Source organism: Salminus brasiliensis, chromosome 17 (assembly GCF_030463535.1).
Source record: "Salminus brasiliensis chromosome 17, fSalBra1.hap2, whole genome shotgun sequence".
In the NCBI taxonomy this organism is placed as follows: Eukaryota; Metazoa; Chordata; class Actinopteri; order Characiformes; family Bryconidae; genus Salminus; species Salminus brasiliensis.
The window spans coordinates 17,327,666-17,351,433 of NC_132894.1; the positions used below are offsets into that span (position 1 = coordinate 17,327,666).

At 41.0% G+C, this 23,768-nt stretch overlaps 1 protein-coding gene across 1 annotated transcript; it reads right to left on the reverse strand.

Annotated features, from left to right (window-relative positions):
- Positions 1 to 368: 368 nt before the first annotated feature.
- Positions 369 to 23,679, reverse strand: ptk7a (protein tyrosine kinase 7a). The gene is made up of 20 exons (XM_072660846.1): positions 23,196 to 23,679; positions 12,049 to 12,345; positions 11,576 to 11,678; positions 10,878 to 11,062; positions 10,033 to 10,180; positions 9,822 to 9,952; positions 9,176 to 9,442; positions 8,919 to 9,055; positions 8,583 to 8,718; positions 8,257 to 8,376; positions 7,801 to 7,950; positions 7,535 to 7,679; positions 7,061 to 7,188; positions 5,141 to 5,335; positions 4,836 to 4,985; positions 4,281 to 4,510; positions 3,934 to 4,014; positions 2,748 to 2,899; positions 2,485 to 2,663; positions 369 to 1,204 (listed from the first exon to the last, which is right to left on the reverse strand). Exons 1-20 carry the CDS (start codon positions 23,320 to 23,322, stop codon positions 1,044 to 1,046), a joined length of 3,222 nt encoding a protein of 1,073 aa, XP_072516947.1. The 5' UTR covers positions 23,323 to 23,679; the 3' UTR covers positions 369 to 1,043.
- Positions 23,680 to 23,768: the final 89 nt, after the last annotated feature.

Genomic DNA, 23,768 nt, shown 5'->3' on the forward strand with positions numbered 1-23,768 from the left:
AATATTTTCCCTTATCCCCTCAACACCCCCCAAAACACACACAACAGCAGCGATGGGTTACTAATAATGTGGGATTATAAACCCACATCGATGCTTGAGGAGTGTCGATTGTGTTTTAAAAGGGAAACAGATTTAATACTTATAACATTAATTAAATTATCTGAACAGTCTGTGCAGTTCAAGCCTTTCGCAGAACATCGCCCTCTAGCGACACGACCCAGCACTGAGGTTTTACACGGATCCTTTCAGTCGATTAAGAGAGTCTTAGGGTGAACCTCAAAGTGCCAGGTTTTATTCAGCTGAGCAGCATTCTGAATTGAACAGGAAGGAAAAAGTCTGTATATATAAATAAATACAAAATAAATCTCTTTTTGTAAAATATGTAGCTTTATTGCATCCAAAGAATGCATTACTGGGTTCTTTTTTTAAGCATATCAAAAATCAATGTGCATTTATCTAACAAATAAAAAGATATAGTATAAAACATTTCAAATAAAAAGGTCAAGGCATTAACAAATACAGCATATCCTTCATTTTACAGGCACTTAAAGCAAAACTTTCAAATCAATGATTTAAGACTCTAAACAAAAATCTTAAAAAAATGAGAAATATAAAACAGTACATTTTTGTACAGTAAAGACATGGGGGGAAAAACAGGACATTTAAAACTCCTGAAACGATCCTTCTATAATACAAACGTAAAACTGATCAGTGCATGTTTTAAACAACAAATGTACTCTGCACTCGGAGTGAACACTTCTCTTCCTTTTCTTCTAACGAAGTCACGACGTAGCAGGTCTGACAGAACAATTATTTGAAAAAACCTTTTTAAGAACCAAGGTCTTAATTCCAGCATTTTTTTGTTTGGTTTGTACCAAGATACAAAATAACTTTTCTCACAAGAACACACTAAAAAAAAAAAACCAAACACACGATCCAGCCCTTTTTGAGAAGCTTTCATAGTCTTAGCAGACCGGCTCATGTTCTTATGTTCTTTTGTTCGGTGTCCCTTGGTCCAACCCAAAATCATTCCTCCCTCTCCTTCACACCTTGCTGTCAGAGGGAAGTTCGCTGAGAGCCAGAACAACGTCGCTGAATGAGACTCGGTCCTTGGGACTGGCGGCCCAGCAGCGCAGCATAAGCTTGTAGATGCGAGAGGGACAGCCCTGTGGGGGGTGCAGCTTCAGTTTCCCCTCCTGAAGCCCTAAAGGGAATAGGGAGCCAAAGATCGTTGCCATTAGAGAAAGTTCCAGAGCACCCACCCCGAGCACAACTGACCTGACTGTAAGGAGCAATCAGGATAAACTTCTGAATATTTATAAGCAGCAAATGTTGAAACTTTTAACTGTACTAAGGCCTTCTAAATATGCAGAACAGATAAGAGCCCTGACAACAGACTGTCTCTGTGTATACATTTGGCCCATTAATTATATAATAAAGCTGCTCTGGAGATACAAAGTTGGCTGTGTCACAAATTAAAGATCATGTACCACACTTGGTGCTTCACTCAGTGGTTCATTTGACACATCTTGGAACTGGGGTTGCAGCTGTAACCAGTTTTACAGTATTTAAAGGCATGGTTATGCCAGCTGAGAATCTAGTAGCTCTGCACCGCCATGGCCACACTTTGGCCACTGGCGCCACATTCAAGCACACAGTCTTTATCCTCCTAAAATGTCAACTAAAAACCCGCAGTGTGGGACTACATCTGGTCCTCCAAAACGGACGCGATGATGGTTATCCCATTTGCAAACAATGTAGACGTAAAGTGGCAGCTAAAGGAGGGAATACCCCTGAGAACACCATCCCTCTTGTCCAGATCATAGTAGGTGTCCTGTTAATAATTAGGTCCTTAACAGAAAGGTGTAAAATTGTGACTTATTAAACCCATCCCTTTTGTTGTGTCTTTGTGCTCAAACCTCGCGGTAAGCACCAGTAAAAGCTAAGAGTTATTCGAACGTATAGGCGCACTGGTGCTGGAAATCTTGTTCGCTAGCCGTGAAGCATGTACCGTGCTGGATGCACGTGGCCGTGTTAAGGCCCTTTCACACCAATTTGAAATTTTCCAAACCCAATGTGAAAGGCACCGGTACGTTATGTGCATTCATTTTCAAAATTTGCTGTGCCTATTTTTCATCCGTTAAAATAACGCTCGGTGTGAAAGCCTTAAAAGAAAAATCTCTATTATGAGGATTGTGTTAGAAATAATCCCCTCTGTCTGCAGTATGGTTGTTTTCCACTAACTTATCAGTAAAACATTACAACAGTAGTTGTTTAGACACTGACCCAGGCTCAGTTTCTCAGATATTAAATATTTTTTAATAGTTATACTTACATAAAAGTCATTTCCAAAGTTAGATCCCTCATCTAAACAAGCCAAAGAATTGTATAATGTTGTAGCATATTTTATTGCCAAGGACATGATGCCCTTAAGAGCGGTGGAAAAAAAACAAACATGGAAAATACAGTGATGCTGTGTCTTACCTTCCACCACATTTTCATCAGCCAGATCAGCATGCGGTAGCTCTCCAAAACTAAAGACCTCCCACATGAGCACTCCAAATGACCACACGTCTGTCTTAGTGGAGAAGTCATCCTCAAACACTGACTCAGATGGAAGCCAACGCAGGGGGATCCAGGCCTGGCGATAATTGTAATACTCACTACACACAAAACAAAACAAAAAATCATGTTAAATATTTTATATATATAAACGATCCACCAAAATTCCTTTTAATTTAACCAACCTGTTGTATACATCTTTGCTGAGGCCCAGAGAAGATACTTTGACCTGGCGCTTGGCACTAATGAGGCAGTTGCGTGCAGCTAGGTCCCTATGGACAAAGCGCTGATTGGAGAGGTGTTCCATTCCCCGAGCAACCTGAAGACACACAGACACCTGGGAAGAGAAACAAGACAAGAGACATTGTGGTTTTGTACGCACGCATGCACAAAACTGAACACAGCGGCATGCAAAACTCTGGCCACCCCTGCTCAAAATGTCCGCTATCGTGAATGGATAAATGAGCAGAAGACTGATCGTCTAAAGGCATAAGGTTAATAGATGATAATAGATTATTTTCAACATTTTAAGGAAGATTGTGTTATTTTTGTTTTGTACAATTTTAGTGTGACAAAAAGAAAATGGGCACCATGCAAAAGATTAGCTTGTAAGGGGCTTGTTTATCAGGTGATGCTAAAGTTTTATACATTACTCAAAGCATGTCAATCTGCAACCATGGGCACCACTAAGCAGCTGCAGATCTCCACAAAGCAGGAGAAGTCTATAAGATGATGGGGTGTTTTTAGGTAGTGGTTTCCTCAGTTTGCACTGTAATTAATAAGACATTAACCAGGTCTGGAAGATTACAAAAACCTTCATTGAGAACTGCTTGAAGGACTGCTTCATAGGTCACATAGGTTGTAAAAAGCTGAATGTGAAAGGAGGATGGCTTCTACAGCAGGGTAATGATCCCAAACACCACAAAATATAATGAGACTACCTCAAAAAGCGCAAGCTGGAGGTTTTGCCATGGCCTTCAGCCCCCAACCTAAACATCACTGAATGTCTGTAGATAAACATCAAACGAACAGTGCATGCAAGACTGCTCAAGAACCTCTCAGAACTAGAAGCCTTTTGCAAAGTGGAATGGCTAAAACACCTCCATCCAAGAACGGAAAGATCTGCAGAAAGTTGTGATCCTGGTAAAACAGGGTGTTCTGACACACTGGCTGTGCAGGTGCCCAATTGTTAGATTTTTGGACATCACCTTACTTGCTTAGCTATTCACATGAACCAGGTGGTGTACTCCACCTTTTGCATGCACTGTATATGCAAGAAATTGTTTAAACAAGCAAACCAGTATCAGATTGGCTGACTGCATTGATCTGAATATTTGAACTACACCATTAGTCTGTTGGACAACAGTTTACCTTTTGCTTGGTGCCAAGTGGCCGGTCTTTGACTTTCTCATCTTTACTCTTGGACATTTTCAAGTACTGCTTAAGATCACCCTGGGAAAAGAAGCAAAACACTGAGCTTAATGTATTCTTGAATGTACACACTTTCATTTATGGTTGGAAAAGGACATATGAAATAATAATAATAATAATTGATATGAAATTGTGTGGGAATCAAAAAGAATTGCATCTAAAGTAAAAAATGTATTAGTCTTAATTAAATAGTAGTCCAAACTAAGCATTACATCCCACATATTCATGTTCGAACAATGATTTATTAATACTGGAAGACGGGGACTGAAAAAAAGGGCATGCGTTACCATATCAGCATATTCCAGAATCATGTAATATGGCTCTGCCTCTCTGCACATGCCCAACAAACGAGTAATGTTAGGATGACCAAGCTTAGCAAACATGTCACTCTCGCGTCGGTAATCCATCTGCAATTGCTCATCCCTTGTCTGCAGACTCTTCACTAGAACCACTGTCTCCTCCACATCTTCACTGGTCTTTGCCTTGGCCAGGAACACTTCCCCAAACTCTCCCTTACCTGAGTGAGCACACACACACACACACACCCACACACACACACACTTCAAATCAAATCCAGTTAGGACTGGGTGGTATTGCATGATTGGGAGTTCAGCTTTGTGGTTTATTCTATTGTCAAGAGTACATATAATTAAAAATGCATTCCCTCATGTATATAATAAAGGCTTTGAGTAATATAGAGTTTGATGTGGCTACATTCTGAACACTGGATATTATGATTATGACCGTCATACCTGCACTAGATCCAGTCAATGAAAACCAACAGTTTAATATTGATCAAATAGATAATACTACAGAGAGTATAAGTGGCATTATGACAGTACCCAGAGTTGTGATGGGGTGGAGGCTAGTGCGCGGGAAGTATAGTTTGTCATGAGTGCTGTGGCGTTTGTTCCCAGTGGACACCATGTTAGTTAGAGCCATCTCCTCTTGAATCTCTGCTGTTGTCTGGCCATTCTGCTGCACGGCACCTCCTTTAGGATAAAACGGGAAACTGCATTAGCATGGTGCATCAGCCAACAAGCAATTACAAATACAAATATAAGCAACTGTTAATTAGAAAATATATCTTTTATATTATCTTTCGTCTCAAGACAGGCACATAAGTTTATCCAACACACACACATACCATTAAGACACTCCATTTCAGGCTCCTCTCCACCTTTCTGTAATCTTTTGGCTTTGCGCCTCTGTTTGCAGTAGAACATGAGGCCAAGCACAACGATCATGTAAGCAACAGCCGCCCCCACTGATAGGCCAATTGTCTGGATCATCTTATAGGGAGCCTTCTCGTCATCTGCCATGGAGTGCTGCACTGGCTTCTCTGTACACACAAACAATATGCAGAGTTAGAACAGGACAGAAACAAGAGCTTTGTTGTCCCACCAAATCAGGGAATTTGCCTTAAGTTAAACCATTAAAACATAAATATAAATAACCTACACATAGTATACAATAACCTTAATACAAATTAATGCAATTTTTAGTATGTGATGTCATCGATGCAGACATATTTTAATGAATCCGGTATCGGCTATTTTAATCCCAATCCAGTTCAGAGTCTTTGTTTTAACCATGGTGTTCGCCACCTGGTATCCACATGGCGCCATTAAAGCCCAGCCCAGAGCAGTAAGGACGTTCTCAGAGGGAATTTAGAGTCTGCAGTGCCGACAGGAGAACCATGCTGCTTTCTTTGCTAATGCTAATGTGCACCCACTATAGAAAGCAAAATCATAGCACATTCACTTTACAGTTATTTCACATCAGTAGTAGACAAACAGACATTTCAGAGTGTGTGCCACAACACACATGCACACACACAAACTGACTTGACTGCAGTGTTTTAAAGGAATGGAGAGCTGAATGGTCAGGGAGGCGAGTCAGATTGGATTATAAGATATTAAAAATAGACTTTTTAAAGAAAGATCTCTACTAAACAAAATCAATCAGTCCAGAATGCCTCATCTAAAACACTGTTACTTGATAGTGATTTTACTTCAGTATTTATTAGTTTTTATTATATCAGATCAGTATCATAGACTTAGGAACCACGGATCCTTTGTACACCTTTTCATACAATCATATTTTTTGCTGGCAACTTGCCATTCCCACTCTTCTTTGCCACCCCGACGATCCTAGCCAATTTACTTTTACTTTCTGAAGTCAGATGTCTTAAGAACAGAGTCACACAGTACAGAACAAGGTACGTTAATGCCAGACAGACTGATTCGAGTATTTTTCCTTAGAATGGGATAATAAATAACAATCTGATGAGCAACAGTTCTGCTGATGGATATGCCTTAATAAGAGAGGTCAGCAGAGAACAAGCAGACACCTTCAAGTTGAGAGAAAGGCTTGAATAACTCATAACCACTCTGTACAACTGTGGTGAGTAGAAAAGCATCTCAAAATAAACAACACAATGATGCTACAGTGGGGACATGCTCAGTCTGGGTTAATGACTCATTGACTCATGATTTTTCAATCGGAGATTGATACAAATTGATCATCATTTGAAGTGAGTACTGTTGCTGACTACATGCATCCCTTCATGGCCACAAAATGTACCCAACTACTAATGCCACCTATGGAAGATTCACAGCATTCGCAGTGTACCTGAAAAACCTGCAGGAACTGCGTGACACTATGTCAACATTGATCAAGAAATCTTTCCAAAATCTTATGTCCCATCAATCTAGTGTACACAGAGATACTAAAACAATGGATTATTACATTTTAAATGAATGGCAAATGAAATATTACTGATCATGATAAATAAAGTGCTCAGTGAACGTATGAACTAAATTCTAATGGAAAAACTTTTTTCAAATTCACATGAAAATAAATAGAAATAGAAATTGTAAGTGTAGGGGGGGTGAGCAGTGGCCTATTATCATTTAAAGGAACAGGTACAGGGTGAGAAGGGTGCTGCTGTGCTTGATCAGCATGGGTTCCTTAACACTTTAATTCTCTAAATCACCAGATTAATTGGAACTCAAGCCTTTTACACCATATATTTAGTGTTCTGTTCAGTTCAGTGATACCTCACCTACAACATAGAGCTCTGCAGACGTGTGTGCAATGTTGCAGCTGTTCCCAGCAATACAGGTGTAGCTGCCAGTGTCGTCCGTTACAACATCATGGATAACCAGAGAACCATTGGGCATCATCTGAAACCTAGACATGCAGTCAAGAGAATTGACAGTTATAATTAAGGGTAAACATAAAATATCATGTGACTTGAAAGCATAGATCATATTTCAATCAGAACAGACAATAAAAAAAAATCCCTATTAATTAATGATTCACACACTGAACTGCACCAAGGCCAAAGAAATGTGCTCTTTTTAATTAAACAGGTAGTTGGTCTTCATTCTTTAGGTCCAGACAAGATCCATATGATGCTCAGAAAAGGACACATTTGGACTTGATTGAATACGAAATTTCTAATTTGCCAGTACTGTACAATGTACAGTAACAACAACTGTAAGCCTGTTGTGCAGAATGTAATGCAATGTTTTACCTGCTCTTATTGGCCTCAAAAAACTTGTCCTTCTTTTTCCACTGGATGATGGGAAAAGGATCTCCAGTGGCCTGGCAGTGAAGTATGGCAGCGTGACCTTGATACACAGTAGTGTTTTCCGGCTTCAGCTTAAAAACCACATACACTAACGGAGAGAGGGAAACATAGATAATAGCATTCAGCACGAATATAATTAAATAACTAATAACAGCACTTCCAAGTCATCAGACATGACCTGGTTCTCTGCATGTGGGGTGGTGTTTTACCTGCTACATTGAGCTGAACTACAGCTCGGATCTCTCCTTGCAGGCTGTTGGAAGCAAGGCAAGTGTAGTTTCCTGCATCGGCCCGTGTCACTTTGGAAAAGTGCAACATGCCTCCATTCTGTTCCACCCTAGCTGGAATCTCCCGGCCATCTGCAAGGGGCAGCAAACGCGCACATTCAACACTGAAATATTCTATATTGGGGCCCTTACACATGAAACATCTACACTTAGTAGTGTTTAAAACGAACAGCTCTCAGCTGGATTTATAGATAATTAACATTTTACAATTCAATCCTCCTGCACACAAGAACCCCCCTTCTTTCAAATAAATAAACAAACAGCTCTGTATCCATTGTAAATAGTTTGATTGAAAAAAAAAAAAAAAAAAAAAAAGTTAAAATGACCACTATAGTAATTCTAGTAATGATGGAACAGTACATTTAACATCATACATACCAGTTTTGGACCAACGGATGATGGGAGTCATTCGGCCCTTGGCAGAACACTGCAAACTACCTTCCTTATCCAGCTCCAGACATTGCAGCGACTGTGGCGTTGGGGTGAATTTTAACCGTTCTGGGGGGGGTAACGCAGAGATAAGACTGTTTGAATAAAGTTTGACAGCACAAACACACAGACACACCTCACAGAGGAGACTACATAAAGGTGCACAGACAGCAGGGCATCTTTTTCAGACAACACATTCAGAAGTGGTCACATGACCCAACAAAAAAAATCCTTCATTCACTTCATTATTTTAAAATCACACACACACACCTTACCTAAAACAGTGACCTTTGCATGGGCATTTATACTGCCAGCTTCATTTTTACTCTCGCAGTGGTACTTGTGGCCATCATAAACTTCCACACTGTTGATGCGCAGGGTTCCATTGGGAAACTGCTTAAAGCGCACATCCTGTTAAAAAGACATGTATGTGAGTGTGTGCCCTGAGACCTGATCTGAAAGTCCACATCAGGTCTGCTGTATGTTTTGAAACAGAAGCAAGGGGTAAAATGCATGGAAAGACAGCAGTTGTTCATTTATAGATCTACAGAATCACTCTCTAAGCATGGCAAGGATAAGGAAGAAAGAGTTACTCTCATCCTCTTGTTTACCTCGCTGTTGATTGGCTGACTAGCACGATACCAAATGACCTCAGGATCAGGTGCAGCACGGGTGTGACAGTGTAAATATCCAGCATGCCCCTCTTCCAGCTGGCTGTCCTTTGGCATTTGAATCCATTCAGGTGCAGCTGGCAACGAAAAACAGCATTAGTTTAGGAATGCAGAATAAATGCTAATGCAGTTACATCTCACAACACAGAGCTGTGTTGCTTGTATGGTTAGCAGAACACGGGTGCTGCTGCACTCACTGGCAACTGTGATGGTCAGTTCTTGCTTCCTCTGACCAGCCTTGTTTTGAGCAAAGCAGAAGTAGGTGCCCGAATCCTCTCCACGAGTGGGACTAAAGATCAAGTCCAGCCCATCCTGATAGACCCGTCCCTCAACAGGAACACGCTCACCCTCCCTCTCCCACCACACTTCTGGCTCCGGGTGCCCGCGGGGCGGGCGGCATGACACCCGCTCCAGGGAATCCGCAGTGAAAACGCGAGACTGATGTTCAATCATATCATCAATTTCTAACAGAAAAAAAGCAAAAGGGAAGAAGGGTGCAGGTGAGCAAGAGTGAGAGAGAATTCAGCTAAAAAAAAAAAAAATCAATATCACATTAACAATCATGCAGCCAACGAGTCCTTCAAGGGGCGCTGTAATGCTTGCCAAAGGGAGGGTTACTAAATACTGTCCATACAGTGTGTCTAAAAGTTTGCTTTCCTTTTAATTTGTTACAGAAAAAAGATGTAATCCTGCTTATAATATTAAAGAAGTTGATTATCTTTACATTTGTCTTTTTAAAATGGTCATCTTTTACTCCCTTCATTATTTACAATAACAGAAGTTGACAGGGCACCCAATTTTTTGCATGCCACCATATACATATACAATGCATTTTAATCTTACCAGCTAGCCTTAGATAGGCTTCCAATGAAACAGGAGGGCCGCGGGGCCCCTGAGCCACACACCTGTAGCGGCCAGTATTACGCTGCCTGACCTGGCTGATGAAGACTGAACCATTGCTCAGTAGGAACACGCTGTGAAAACATGATCAGTTTCAAAAGCAGGTTCGAAAAAAGGCAGACCAATGAAGAACATATCTCCTTTTAACACATACCGGCTCTTGTTGGTGATAAGCTCGTTCTCATGGTACCATTCTACGGTCGGCTGAGGCTCAGCTGTGAACTGGCAATGGAAATGGGCCTCTTCATTCTTCAGCACCACCAAGTTCTCAGGCTTCACCACAGGCTGTGGGTAACTCTTATCTAAGACAAGACATAGCATATTACAAAGGCCACCTCCACACACATCCAAATATTTCTGAAGGCAAAACTTTCTCTCTCTATTCTCATGAGAATGCAAAAACACACTCCTGATTAGACAGGCATTCTGTTCTGTGTAATTTAAAAGTACATCCAGTTGTTAGTCAGCAACAGTCATGAGCAGATTAACATCATGAGGTCAGTGTTTTCAAAAGGCTGGGTTTTGTCAGACCACTTTTTTGTCAGAGAGATAGAGATAGATAGATAGATAGAGATAGAGATATAGAGATAGAGAGATATAGAGATAGATATATATACAGTGAAGAAAATAAGTATTTGAACACCCTGCGACTTTGCAAGTTCTCCCACTTAGAAATCATGGAGGGGTCTGAAATTTTCATCTTAGGTGCATGTCCACTGTGAGACACAATCTAAAAAAACAAAATCCGGAAATCACAATGTATGATTTTTAAAATAATTTATTTGTGTGTTACTGCTGCAAATAAGTATTTAAACACCTGTGAAAATCAATGTTAATATTTGGTACAGTAGCCTTTGTTTGCAATTACAGAGTAGATCGATAGATCGATAGCTAGATCGATAGGTCGATAGATACACATACACACACACACACACACACACACACACACACACACACACACACACACAATAAATTCAAGAATAAAAACAGACCACACACCTATAATGTTAAGGGTGAAGTTACTGCTGCTGCACACTTGGCCAGCAGCATTTTTGGCACAGCAGTAGTAGAGGCCGTTGTCATCGGGGCTGGCGCTAGGGAGAGTGAGTGTTCGCTCCTTATTGTTGATCTTGAGGTTCTTTTCTGCCAGCACCACTCCATCTCTGTACCAGCGACTGGTTGGTCTGCAGGTTTCAGGAAGAGATCAACAACAAGTGAGTACTGCAGTCACAATCACAACTTATGCCTTATCTACTCACTGGGGGTCTTTGATCCATCATGTCTTACGTTATTTCTTCTTTGTTTCTGTCTTTTATTAATCACTATTTATGTAAAGCTGCTTTGTGACGACAACAGTTATAAAAAGCGCTATACAAACAAATCTGACTTGACTTGACATGTATTCTGACTAATTTTGAGTAACTGCAAGAGTGCTGGCAATCGGTTCATCTAAATATAATAAATACATTTTATTGGGAAATTGGTAGGTTTACATGTCCACTGAAGAGGCATCCCATATTTGGTGAGGATCAATAAAATCTAAAATGATCAAATTTGCTGTTTAACAGTTGTTAAATAGGTCAAATCACCAGTTGGCCTGTATATTTCCTCTGAATTCAAATGATGACGAATCACTGAAAAAAGGCCATAGAAATTATAATGTCTTTAATAAGTCATTAAAAGATAAAATTCCTCACCGTGGGTGTCCATCAATATTACAGCGTAAGGTCACCGGTGAGGAGCTCTCAATATCATCCTTTGAGGCTGAACTCTGAAGAGTCACCCCACCGCTTTCTAACCCTAGAGAGAGTAAGAGAGAGAGAGCAGTACAGAGGAAATCCTTCCAGTTAGTAAACCAGGATATGTCTAGAACTACTGGAACTTCTATCCATTTATTATTGCATTCAAACCATCTGGGAATGTTTTGAAGTCACAATAAAAACTGACCGGTCTTTTTTTTAACCTTACCTGACCTTATTTGTTATTGGACACAAGTGAGCGGACATTACAATTTAAACAATTGATTTTGGCAAGACACATTAAACGAAGCTTGAATTGCCCCTCCTCACAGGCCCAAAATAACTTTCATGCACAGTATTTGGTTTTCTGTAGTAGCATAAAGGCATGCAAGAGGCATAAAGGTGAGACAAGAGACAGTGGTTCAGCTTACATTTGATGTTGAAATATGCCTCGCTGGTGTGTTGCTCTTCTCCAGTGATGTTTTTTGTGGCCACACATTGGAAGTTGCCACTGTCCACAGTTCTGTCAATGGCAGTGAATTTTAGATTGCCTCCTTCCTGAAAGCGACGTTCTGAATTGGAGACCGTCTGTCCATTAAGCAGCCAGCTATAGGCCACACCCTCAGGATTGTTCACCTCACACCTCAACATTGCGCTGCGTCCATGCAACGCATCCTGCGATTTAGGCTCTTTTGTGAAATGAAAGGATGCAGACTCTACACCGAGTGCTAAAAAAAGAAACAGAAGAGAAATTAATACAGCAAAACCTTGTATCGCTACACATAGGAAAGCCATTGTGTTCACAATGATTTTAGACCATGCCAATACCAGCACCTCTTCGCTTACCACCACAGCTTGTTTAGACACCATTGTGATCCTTATTTAAAGAAACGGGACCCCAAAAAGGCAAAAAGAAAAGGCAACACTGATGAGAAGCAGACTGCAACCCTGCCCTAAATCCCCCACCCACCCAGCAAGTCAGTCAGCGCTTTGTTTGAAGGCACCTGGGAGTGAAGTGAAAGGCCAGGCACTCCGGTGGACTGCAGAAAAAAGGTCAAGCCAGGAGGGCCTATGGTACAAACTGTCCCTTTATGCTAGCCTGGGGCAAGCCTCCTTACACTCGAACACTGACCGTAGCAATTTCAGGTGAGTCTCAGATCAATTGGCTACTTCAACACAAACCAGAACATAGTCAGGTGGCTGGATTTTGCAGCTGGCTTGGATAACATCTCTAACTTTATTTACTAATTGATGGGCCAGATTATGTAGTTTAATGCAGATTAGTGAGTGCCAAGCAAAACCCATGGAAAGATATTGCCTATTGAGTTGCTGTACATCGCTGGAACTTGCTGAACTTTACAACGATCTTGCCATCACCTTTGAGAACTCGCTGGTCACTCCATCTACAGAAGCCTTGGTGAAGTTGTGGATGATCAGATATCGTTCTCAAGTCATGATGCAAACATGACTCGGTCATGCAGATTTCTCCTTTTCAACATCTTGAGAATTCAACCCTTCCTCTCTAGAGAGGCCACCCAGGTGCTCGTTCAATCTCTCGTCACTTCAAGACTTGAATACTGCAACTCCCTTCTGGCTGGTCTCCCTTTGCACACCATCAGCCCCCTGCAATTGATCCAGAATGCAGTGGCACAGGTTGTTTTCAATGCTTCCAAGTTCAGCCATGTAAGTCCCCTGCTGCCCGCATCAGATTCAAAACCCTGATGTTGGCCTACAAAGTCAAGCCAGCCCTTCCGTACTTGATGGCAATGGTCAAAAACCATCAGTACCAAGAAGCCCTTCGAACTTCAGGTATGGCTCGGCTTGACTCGCCATCCCTTTAAGACCCACAGAAGACTTTGACTTTTTTTTATCCAGGCTTTTTTCTGTCCTGCACTAAAGCAGTAGAATGAACTTGGGTAAAGTGTAGAGAATTATGATCTCCATACTGGCTTGTGTTTAATAGTGTCTAAGATAAGGCATCTTTGCTACAAACTAGTTAAGTGTATTTTCTGAGTACTTTGGAGAATAGTGGCTGCTAAATGCCTTAAATGTAAATGAGCAATTTTACTGTCTACAATCATGTTTTTTTCGACAAGATTTTAGCAGGTAAATGCATTTTTGGTACAGTGTGCATGATTTAAAAAACAGAACCTATTTGAAGGTGGGTTTTTTTCCCCCCTCCTCATTTTTAATTCTGTCCCTGTCTCTAAACTTCAATCTGTGATTTCCCAGCATGCTTTTTCTTTCCTGCTAAATTTCCTCCATTCATCCAGACATCGTTCATTGACACAACAAAAATAGCAGTCAGTCTTGCTCTCTCAAGCACAGCATATGCTAGAAAAGAACCAGTTTGTGCAGGGAATGGGTAATGAAGCTACAGAGTCCCTGCAGAGCAGGCCAAAAACGCATTCTGTTAAACCATTGACCATGAGTCCTGCACCAGTGTGAGCCACACTGCGAGGGGAGACTGAAGAATAAGTTACACTTCATTTAAACATAGGAAGAAAACCATAAATTCAGATATCTTTCCCTCTCTCTCTGAAGATAGTATGACCGACATGAAAGGGTGTCCAACAACATTTTTAGTTAGTCACCCAACTACCCTCCACAACTTTTTTTGTGAAAGGAGTGAAGCTCAACATATATGAGAATATGAGCACAATTTCTATTATATGTATTTAGAAAATATTTAAAATCCCATATTTGCAAAATTTTCACTTATTGATTCTTTGTTGTTGTCATTTACATTGGGTCACATTTTCAAAATTAATAGACAATGCTCCAAAATTACATTTTAATAGAATCATTTTACATTGACTTCAGTTGAGTTGCAGTTCTGGAGGTTTTTGTGGGACAGCAATGATATGAAAATGCATAAAATCTTAACTTAATCTTGGTGAACTATGGCATCAATGGACTTAAGGGGTTCAACTGCTTGAAGAATCTGCAGAGGCTCTAGGTCAGACCGTCCAGTCAGGCTGCACATAGCTGGACTAAGACATTCAATTGTTTTTATTTATTTATTTATTTATTTATATTTGCCCTGACAGTGTCAACACCACCTTGGCCTTCCCTGCACTCCACCGCAGATAAAGGAATCTTGGCAGTGAGAAAGAGAAAGAAAACATTGACATTCAAAGGCATGTCTTATTTGACAGCTTGTATATATATAAAAAAAACCCTCTCATGAAACTTTTGCATGAACAGGGCGTGCAGACAGGTAATAAGGTAAACCTCTGTACTCTGTGCATTATTGTTTCCTCCTATTGTATTAGGTCTTCCTAATACACATTTCTCTGGGATTGTACCAACAGTTCGTGTCCTGTGAGTGATCATGACATTCTTTGCACCCACATTAAAAAGGTTTATTTGACAGCACTTTTTGAATTACAGTACAACAGGAAAGTCCAAGGAAACCCAGTGCAGATCTGAGAAGTCCAAGGTCATCAACTGTATGTAAAACAAGATAAGGTGTAGTCACTTTGCCAAGGTCTAAAAGAAGACCAAAACGGTCACCTTCAGCTGAGAGGGAAATGGTTCTGATGGTCAGCAACAGCCCAGGAATATGCCTATGCCTGTCATTAAGTGGAAGCTGCTAAAATACCGGTGTCACTACGTCTACAGTCAAGCAAGTTTTACATCACCATGGACTAGGAGGCTACCATTCAGAAGCCCCTGCGCTGAAAAATGACACCTTGAAGCTCGACTAACGTTTGCAGCTGACCACAGGAGGCTTCCTGAAGGAAGATTTGAGGGACTGATGAGAAAGATGTTTAGGGGAGTTAAAGCTGTGGCATTTGACCTTAAGCACACTGTACCAACTGTTCTGCATGGTGGTAGTAGCATCATTGAACTGGTACACTGAACAAAGCAGATAGACTAATGAAGGAGGAATTCTTCAGTATAACCTCAAATCAACTAGATGGTAAAAATCTGGACACACTTGGGTGTTCCAACATGACAATGACCCCAAACACAAATCAAAGGTGTCCTAAACAAGTCCAACATTAAGCATTTGAATTGGCCTTCCGAAAAACCTGACATTAAATATGTGCTCTGCGCCAGAAAACCAACAAATGTATTTGATCTCTACCAATTCTGCCAAAGAGTGGACAGTGGTCAACCACCCAATCAGAATTCTGCCAGATATTCTGGTTTGGCCAAGGTGCAACTTGCTAATGGATATTTAACCAAAAGTATGCTTTACATATATTTTTGACCCTGCATGTATAAAATACTAACCCCTGCAACCCATGCCCCTAAAAAAAAATGTTAACAATTTGCAAACAATTTTACACAATATTTCACTTTTGCAAGTTCCACCCAGAAACCTGAGGCTCTAAGCACTTACCAAGGAAGGTTTAGATTTACATGGTGTTGTTGGAATTGTAGTGGATTAAGGAGTATCGCTTTGATAACTGTAGTCTTGTGGCATCTCCAACCCCCACTTTTTTTTTGCTCACTGTTCTGTTTGCAGTGAAATGAAGTGAGGGCTGGGCGATATGCTGATATTTTTTTTATCGTATCGTGGTAAATGTGACACACAATATACTTTTGTATAGTGTATCGTGAATATCACCAGTGCTTGAAAAACACTGATTAACTACACATTTCATTACAAACCGTGTAATTAGTCCAGGCAACACATTTTGAATACAGTACTCACGGTAATCACAGTACTCAATATAAGTATTTGAGTGGTAGTATTTAAGAATCTTTGGCTACTAAAGCTTTTGTCTGTGATCATGCGTTAATGCAGTAATATTGTATCTTGTGAAAATATTTTTAAATAACGTGATATATTTTTATCATATCGCCCAGCCCTACAGAGAGATCATGGTGGGTTGGATGAGGGCAGTTTGTCCACATTGTCATTTGTAGGGTGTGTGTGCAGAAAAATGCTACCATGAAACATGCTAACTAGGGATGTCCCGTTTCGATCCAGTGACTTTGGATCGGGTCGATCCAGGCTTTTTTTTTTTTTTTTTTTATGGATTGGGTATCGGCTTCAGATTCACTTCCGATCCTTAGGTTAGCAGGGTGCCATCTGGCATCCTCTAGGCGCCCTTCATAGACATGATCCTTAGCTGCTGTAGGCGAACCTCAAATCAACTAGATGGTAAAAATCTGGACACACTTGGGTGTTCCAACATGACAATGACCCCAAACACAAATCAAAGGTGTCCTAAACAAGTCCAACATTAAGCGTTTGAATTGGCCTTCCGAAAAACCTGACATTAAATATGTGCTCTGCGCCAGAAAACCAACAAATGTATTTGATCTCTACCAATTCTGCCAAAGAGTGGACAGTGGTCAACCACCCAATCAGAATTCTGCCAGATATTCTGGTTTGGTCAAGGTGCAACTTGCTAATGGATATTTAACCAAAAGTATGCTTTACATATATTTTTGACCCTGCATGTATAAAATACTAACCCCTGCAACCCATGCCCCTAAAAAAAATGTTAACAATTTGCAAACAATTTTACACGATATTTCACTTTTGCAAGTTCCACCCAGAAACCTGAGGCTCTAAGCACTTACCAAGGAAGGTTTAGATTTACATGGTGTTGTTGGAATTGTAGTGGATTAAGGAGTATCGCTTTGATAACTGTAGTCTTGTGGCATCTCCAACCCCCACTTTTTTTTTGCTCACTGTTCTGTTTGCAGTGAAATGAAGTGAGGGCTGGGCGATATGCTGATATTTTTTTTATCGTATCGTGGTAAATGTGACACACAATATACTTTTGTATAGTGTATCGTGAATATCACCAGTGCTTGAAAAACACTGATTAACTACACATTTCATTACAAACCGTGTAATTAGTCCAGGCAACACATTTTGAATACAGTACTCACGGTAATCACAGTACTCAATATAAGTATTTGAGTGGTAGTATTTAAGAATCTTTGCCTACTAAAGCTTTTGTCTGTGATCATGCATTAATGCAATAATATTGTATCTTGTGAAAATGTTTTTAAATAACGTGATATATTTTTATCATATCGCCCAGCCCTACAGAGAGATCATGGTGGGTTGGATGAAGGCAGTGTGTCCACATTGTCATTTGTAGGGTGTGTGTGCAGAAAAATGCTACCATGAAACATGCTAACTTGGGATGTCCCGTTTCGATCCAGTGACTTTGGATCAGGCCGATCCAGGCTTTTTTTTTAAAAAATTTTATGGATTGGGTATCGGCTTTAGATTCACTTCCGATCCTTAGGTTAGCAGGGTGCCATCTGGCATCCTCTAGGCGCCCTTCATAGACATGATCCTTAGCTGCTGTAGGCGAACTTCGAGGAAAGTTCGAGGAAGAGGGAAAACTTTAGCTTAGCGTTTACTCAGAGACTCGCTGTAAAAGAGAGAGCAGCAGGTAAAGAGTGGGTTAGGTGGATTACTTTCTGCCATTTTTGTCTGTGCTGCAAAGGCACATATTCTATCCTATTAGATCCATTTAAGAAGATCTAAAGTTCCTCCCAGCCCGTCTTTACTCCTGAAATCTCTGAGCAATTGAGTCTGATCACAGAAACTGGTACTAAAAGTAGTGATTTCACTGCTGTTTGCTAGCATGGATTAGCACAGCTTACCTCAATTGTGGGGCTGTATTATTTACGGAAACACAGAAACATAGATCGGATCTGAATCGGCCAATAGTCACCACAGGCTATGCCTTTTTGCCAATAGACAGAACAAACCAAAACTCTCATTATTTTGAATGGACAGTAGTAGAAAAGGAACCTAGTATGATGATCTTTCTCTCGCCGCTGTAAGAAACCCTTAAGTCCAAACTGTGGTGTGAACCAAACTGTGAGTTTTGTATACCATTACACCCCATTTTGTATACCATTTACTCAGAAAGTCATTAACGTACCACAAAGTGGCTAATTAAGTCAGGAGCACATGTGTGGAAGGCTCTGGCAGGCACATATTAACAAATTTATCACTTCCAGCTGTTTGTTTTCCTCTGGGTAACTCAACACTGGGACCTGAAAGCCTTGCTATGGCTTCACTATGCCGTCTGCCCCAGCCATGGCCATTTGCACGACAAAACATTGCCAGTCATCACTGGGGACCTGTCTTGAGAAGAAAGTAGGTCATTTTAGCAGCTGCTCTCTCAATCAAAGTAGTCATATTGGCATGGATATGGCCCAACAGCTGTCTCTCTACACCAAAGACAATGGAGGCGTGCTCATAAGTGCAAGGCTCCTTCTGGGACCCCGGTCTCTTCAACATGCAATAGGAGATGCCAGACAGAGAGGGATGGTAAAGGGATAGCTGGAAGGGAATGAAGTAAATCCACTCTGATTAAAGCTTGGCCAAGCAACAGTCATGCCAGGGTGGGACAGTAGGTGGAACATTACATATCAATGGGTTAAGAGGAATCCAGATCATGTAACCTAATAGTTACAAAAATATATCGGATTAATTCCTCTGAGGAAAACACAATTTACACTTTTCTAAGTAATGTCATTCGTTTTACCGAGACAAATTGACACCTGTGACTGAAACCTGAGATTTGCATCTATCTAGCAGGACACCGTTTCAAGATGTCACAATTCTGACCGCTAAGTGAATCATAACTGTTTGTCCAATTACTTCTTAGCCTGCAAAAACGGAGTGACTATGCACGCAGTGCATGATCTACATTTTAAAAGAAGGTATGCGCCCATGTGGCTGTAATAGATGTTACAATACAAGAGAATCAAATGGATTAACTTGTATTAGGCTTACAAAGGACATGTTCCTCTGTGTGTTATCTACATCATATACATCAAATCTAACGCTACATAACATCACTAAAGAAGTGAATGGCCAGCAACAGGAAGAAAAGTGTATATACAATGTACTCTAAGAGTAATAGAGTCAAATGGATGGCTATCCAACGGGGTCCTGGGAATAAACAGGCAATAACAGAACTAACTCTTTAGGAAGTGATTTCAAAACTCCAGGGGTTCCAAACCTACCCCAACCCCCACCCCCACACCATATTCCAATCTTATGACTAACTAAAGTGTAGGTACAGCATGAGATGGTATCTAGGGTTGAAATATCACATAGGGCTAAGCAATCTGACAAATCTCTATATTCTTAAGATAAATGGTGATATATGATATGCTGAAAACGTTAACACAATAATAATATTACCACACTGTGGTACTGTGCAAGTCCCACGCGCAGATGCCACTCTTATGCCACTTTCACACTTTTCAGGGTTGCAATGCATCAAGTATGAACCTAGCCTTGATCTGCTTGGCCTTGCAAGTAATAACTTCAACTTTTAGGTTAAAACGGCGATCATACCACCCCTTCCCAAACCCCTAAAAGACACAACATTAAAAATACAGTTGTTTCAAGCATCACATGCTACAAAAACCTCCTACACACAGAGATATGGTTTCCATAACATAAAATTGTTGCATAACATCATTGTCCAACTAAAAACATGCTTCTCCAAAGTGGTGACATTAGAGGAGAAGGCAAAAATGGTCATTTGAATGGAGGTCAATGTAAAATAGGAGTTTATTCTAAGTCATTTAGAGCATCTCTACTGGTCCATTCACCCCTAATTATTTACACGGTGTACAGAGCAGCTACAGGGTTCAAAGCATGGAAATAAATACAAAAATGGAGATACATGTTCACAGAAAACGGCCTCAACTAAAACTGTTGTCAGTTAGTTTATCACCAATTCCTATGAATTTATAAGCAAGAATGTAGACAAATGTCCTATATTTGATAAGAAAATACACACTGTATTGCATATTAACAATACAAACATGCTTGCCTCTTATTAATGCTCCGAATTTCTTTTCAAACTTTACAAACTGCCAACAATAAAATGTACATCACAACAGAAATCCATTCAAATTCATGAATCGATTTCAAGAGGAACAGAGAACCATCCCAAGCCATTTACAGCATTCTAAGACACAGAAAGTTCAAATATGGCTTAATTGATGCAAATATAATCCTTTAGACCACGATCAGTTGCAGTACTGTTGTCACTTCATCTGAAGTCTGATCTCTTGCAAACACAAACTATACAAACAGTACTTATTTACATCTTTGTCAAACCACAAAAGTCTCAATTTAGGGAAATAAGTAAATGATAAAGGCCACTTTGTAATCAAGTCCACTGAAGTGCATTACTGTCAGCGTCACAGAGGGAGTCAGAAAAACAGACGTCAGCTGGCTCGGTTTGTTTTAATGTAAAAAAAAATCCAAAATCCAATGTGTTCATTAAAGGCAGAGACAATGATATGCCACTCACAAAAATAAAAGATGTTAGTAAATACAAAGTAGCGTAAGCTAAATCAACAAATCAAGCCCTTTGAGAACACTGCCAATATCCTTAAAGATAAGACAACTGTGTCGCATGCAAATACACTAGGATTAAGATTTTAAGACAACCCTCTTTGTCTCATGTTTCAGTGGTGGATTTTGCTTTATAAATATGTTCAAATATTACCCGCCCATTCACAACCATCAATAGTTAGATACACATGTTCCAGGTATACTACATTTCTACTAGTAGTAATAGCGTGAGGAGGGCAGCGCACAATAGGAACGAGCAGCTGTTGCCTCCATCAACACCACTGCTATGGGCCAGAACATGCCACTTACTCTCCGGCATGCACCGCTGTTCAGAATATAACAAGGGGATGGCAGGTGGCAATGCCATAACACCAACAACCTCCTCGTACTGAGCATGTGTTCTCCATATAACAAGGCTCACAGAATATGTGCACGTTTCTTTTTAAAGAAACTATTTGTTTAATACACATGCATAAAAGACTACTAGGGGAAAAACAAAGACAACATATATAGCACATGGTTTCAACGTGGGTCCAACACAAAACATGCATCTCAAAAACGGAGATAGCACTACATGACCCACCTCTTCCGAGAATACTTGGGCGAATAGCAGAGTGGTCTCCTTCCTGACTTGGGTTTAGTAGAGTCTAATATTAGAGGTATCTGAATTATTAGTCTATTCAAACTAGCTGGGATTTTTCTTGGGTAAACAGCAGAGCACTTTTGTAAGTCACTCTGGATAAGAGAGTCTGCTAAATGCCTTACATGTAAATGTAATCTCCAAGGAGGCGACGGCAAAAATAGCCCTAACTCTAAATGAAAGTCCCTGTAAAATAGTAGTTTATTCCAAGTCATTTAGGGCATTTCTATTGGTCCATTCACCCACAATTTTTACAGTGTACAGAGTAATACAGGGTAATGGGACATTTTTTATTTGTAATGCTTTCTAACTGAACTATAAAAAGTATGTTACTGTTACGTGAATCCCCCAAATCACTGGCACTGATGCTACGATGCACTGTTTACAACAGTGTAGGAGCGGAGGATAATCCGACCACTATAATCACTAAATGACTAAAAACAGCACTTCTCGGAATTAGGCTGCACAAAGTGTCAAGTCTTACTCGGTAGCACCTTTACCCGACTATTGTTAAGACTCTGCTTTCCCAGACTTGCTTCAATTAGCATAACAAAGGGGTAAGATGCCTCCCCTGTGTTCTTAAAGATCAAGCAGGCTCCTCAAGTACCTGTGAACAGTCACTACCATCCACCCTTTTATCTTTCAGGCACCCTTGCAAATGCTGCACTATTTCCTCAACACACAGGAATACCTCAGACACACACCGCCCCCTGCCTACCTACCTACCTACCCCTCCCCCTCGCCCTCCTCCATGTCCTGCTCCCATTACCTCCCCCGCTTACCTGTGTCCCACGGGATGCATTAAACAGGAAGTACTCGCTGAAGTAAACTGCTGCCTACAGACTGATATATGAACATATTTCCACACAAAGCCACAGATTTAACACAGACTAAGGTCTTCAGTACTTCATTGACGCGAGGCTATCTCTGTAGACCCACAGACACAGAGATGGCCCAACTTCGCTAGCTAGCTACCCTCTTCTCGCTCAGCAGCAGGAGTCAAAACACGGTTTATGAAAGAGCCCAAAGACAGAGTACACAGTCAAAAACAGCGCTTACATCTGCAATCAAGTGATCGTGCAAACTATTACCATAACTGATCATACTACTGCTCCTTTTTTCAACCTAATCACAGCTGTGATTTAGCCAGCTAACTAACTAACTAATGTAAACAGCCGTGTCCCACCGAGTTTCACTGGTAACCTTAGACGCTTCAGGATGAGCCTTTTAAGCCGGTTGAGGACTCACCACCCCTTGGAGCTGCATAATTTAGCTACCAAGACATGGAAACTTTTGGGTCTACTCCATATTGGATAATCCACAAATGTCACCATAGCCATCGTCCCATAAACGTAGCTAGCTACCTGCAGATAAGGTGACCAAACTGCTCGGCAGCTATAAAAACAGTAAGCTAGCGCTGCGTTCATCCCCTTTCCAGGGGGGGGGGGGTCGCTAGAAGCCAATTCCAAGTTTACGCACGCCAGCAACGGAGGGGTGGGAGCTGCTTCGACTTTCTTGCGGCGTTTTTTTTTTTTTTTTTTTTTTTAGGATGTTCAGTCGGAATTAAACACAGCTTTAAGCCAACTAGGCACATATTTCCGCGGTGTTTCTGACTTTCTTACCTTTACAAAGAAGCACGACGACCACAACAGCAGCAGCAGTAGTAGTAGTAGTACTCCACGCTCCGAGCGGCACCAGCGTACTACGGCTTTCTTCACGGCGATCCTTCTCTTTCTTCGATGAAGTCATGTTTTAACTTGAACAGAACTGCTTGAAATGATTACACGACTTTAACTGAACGTTAGGCACCAGTTTAACAACTTAATTCAGCCTCCTTTTCTCTCTCTCTCTCTCTCTTCTTCTCCTCGATGAAGTGTTCAGAGCAACGTGAAGCGGTCTTCTCCGAAGCTGAGCTAGCCGATTCGGCTAGTTTACAATTACTACGGATCTAGGAGAATGAGGCAGGAGGTCCGTGTCTTTTTCAGGGTAATTTCCCTCGCATCAGGACAAAGGGCTCGCTCCGTGTGCTATTCCATAGCTAGCTAGCTTCAGGCTCGATGACTCGGGAAGAAAACTGTGCTGCGAGGCTCCAGCCAGGTCGCGGTTCCCTCCTCAGCCTGAGTATTTAGATGGATGGGCGGCTTCCGGCGAAGGCTGCTGGGAGGAGGAGCTGTGGATCACCCGGAGCCTCTCTT

Coding starts and splice junctions, on each gene's coding strand:
- ptk7a (XM_072660846.1), bottom strand. CDS start 23,322: ATGACTTCATCGAAGAAAGAGAAGGATCGCCGTGAAGAAAGCCGTAGT. Junction 4,986..5,140: donor TGAAATGGAGTGTCTTAATG/GTATGTGTGTGT, acceptor TTTATCCTAAAG/GAGGTGCCGTGCAGCAGAAT. Junction 2,664..2,747: donor AGCAAAGATGTATACAACAG/GTTGGTTAAATT, acceptor TTTTGTGTGTAG/TGAGTATTACAATTATCGCC.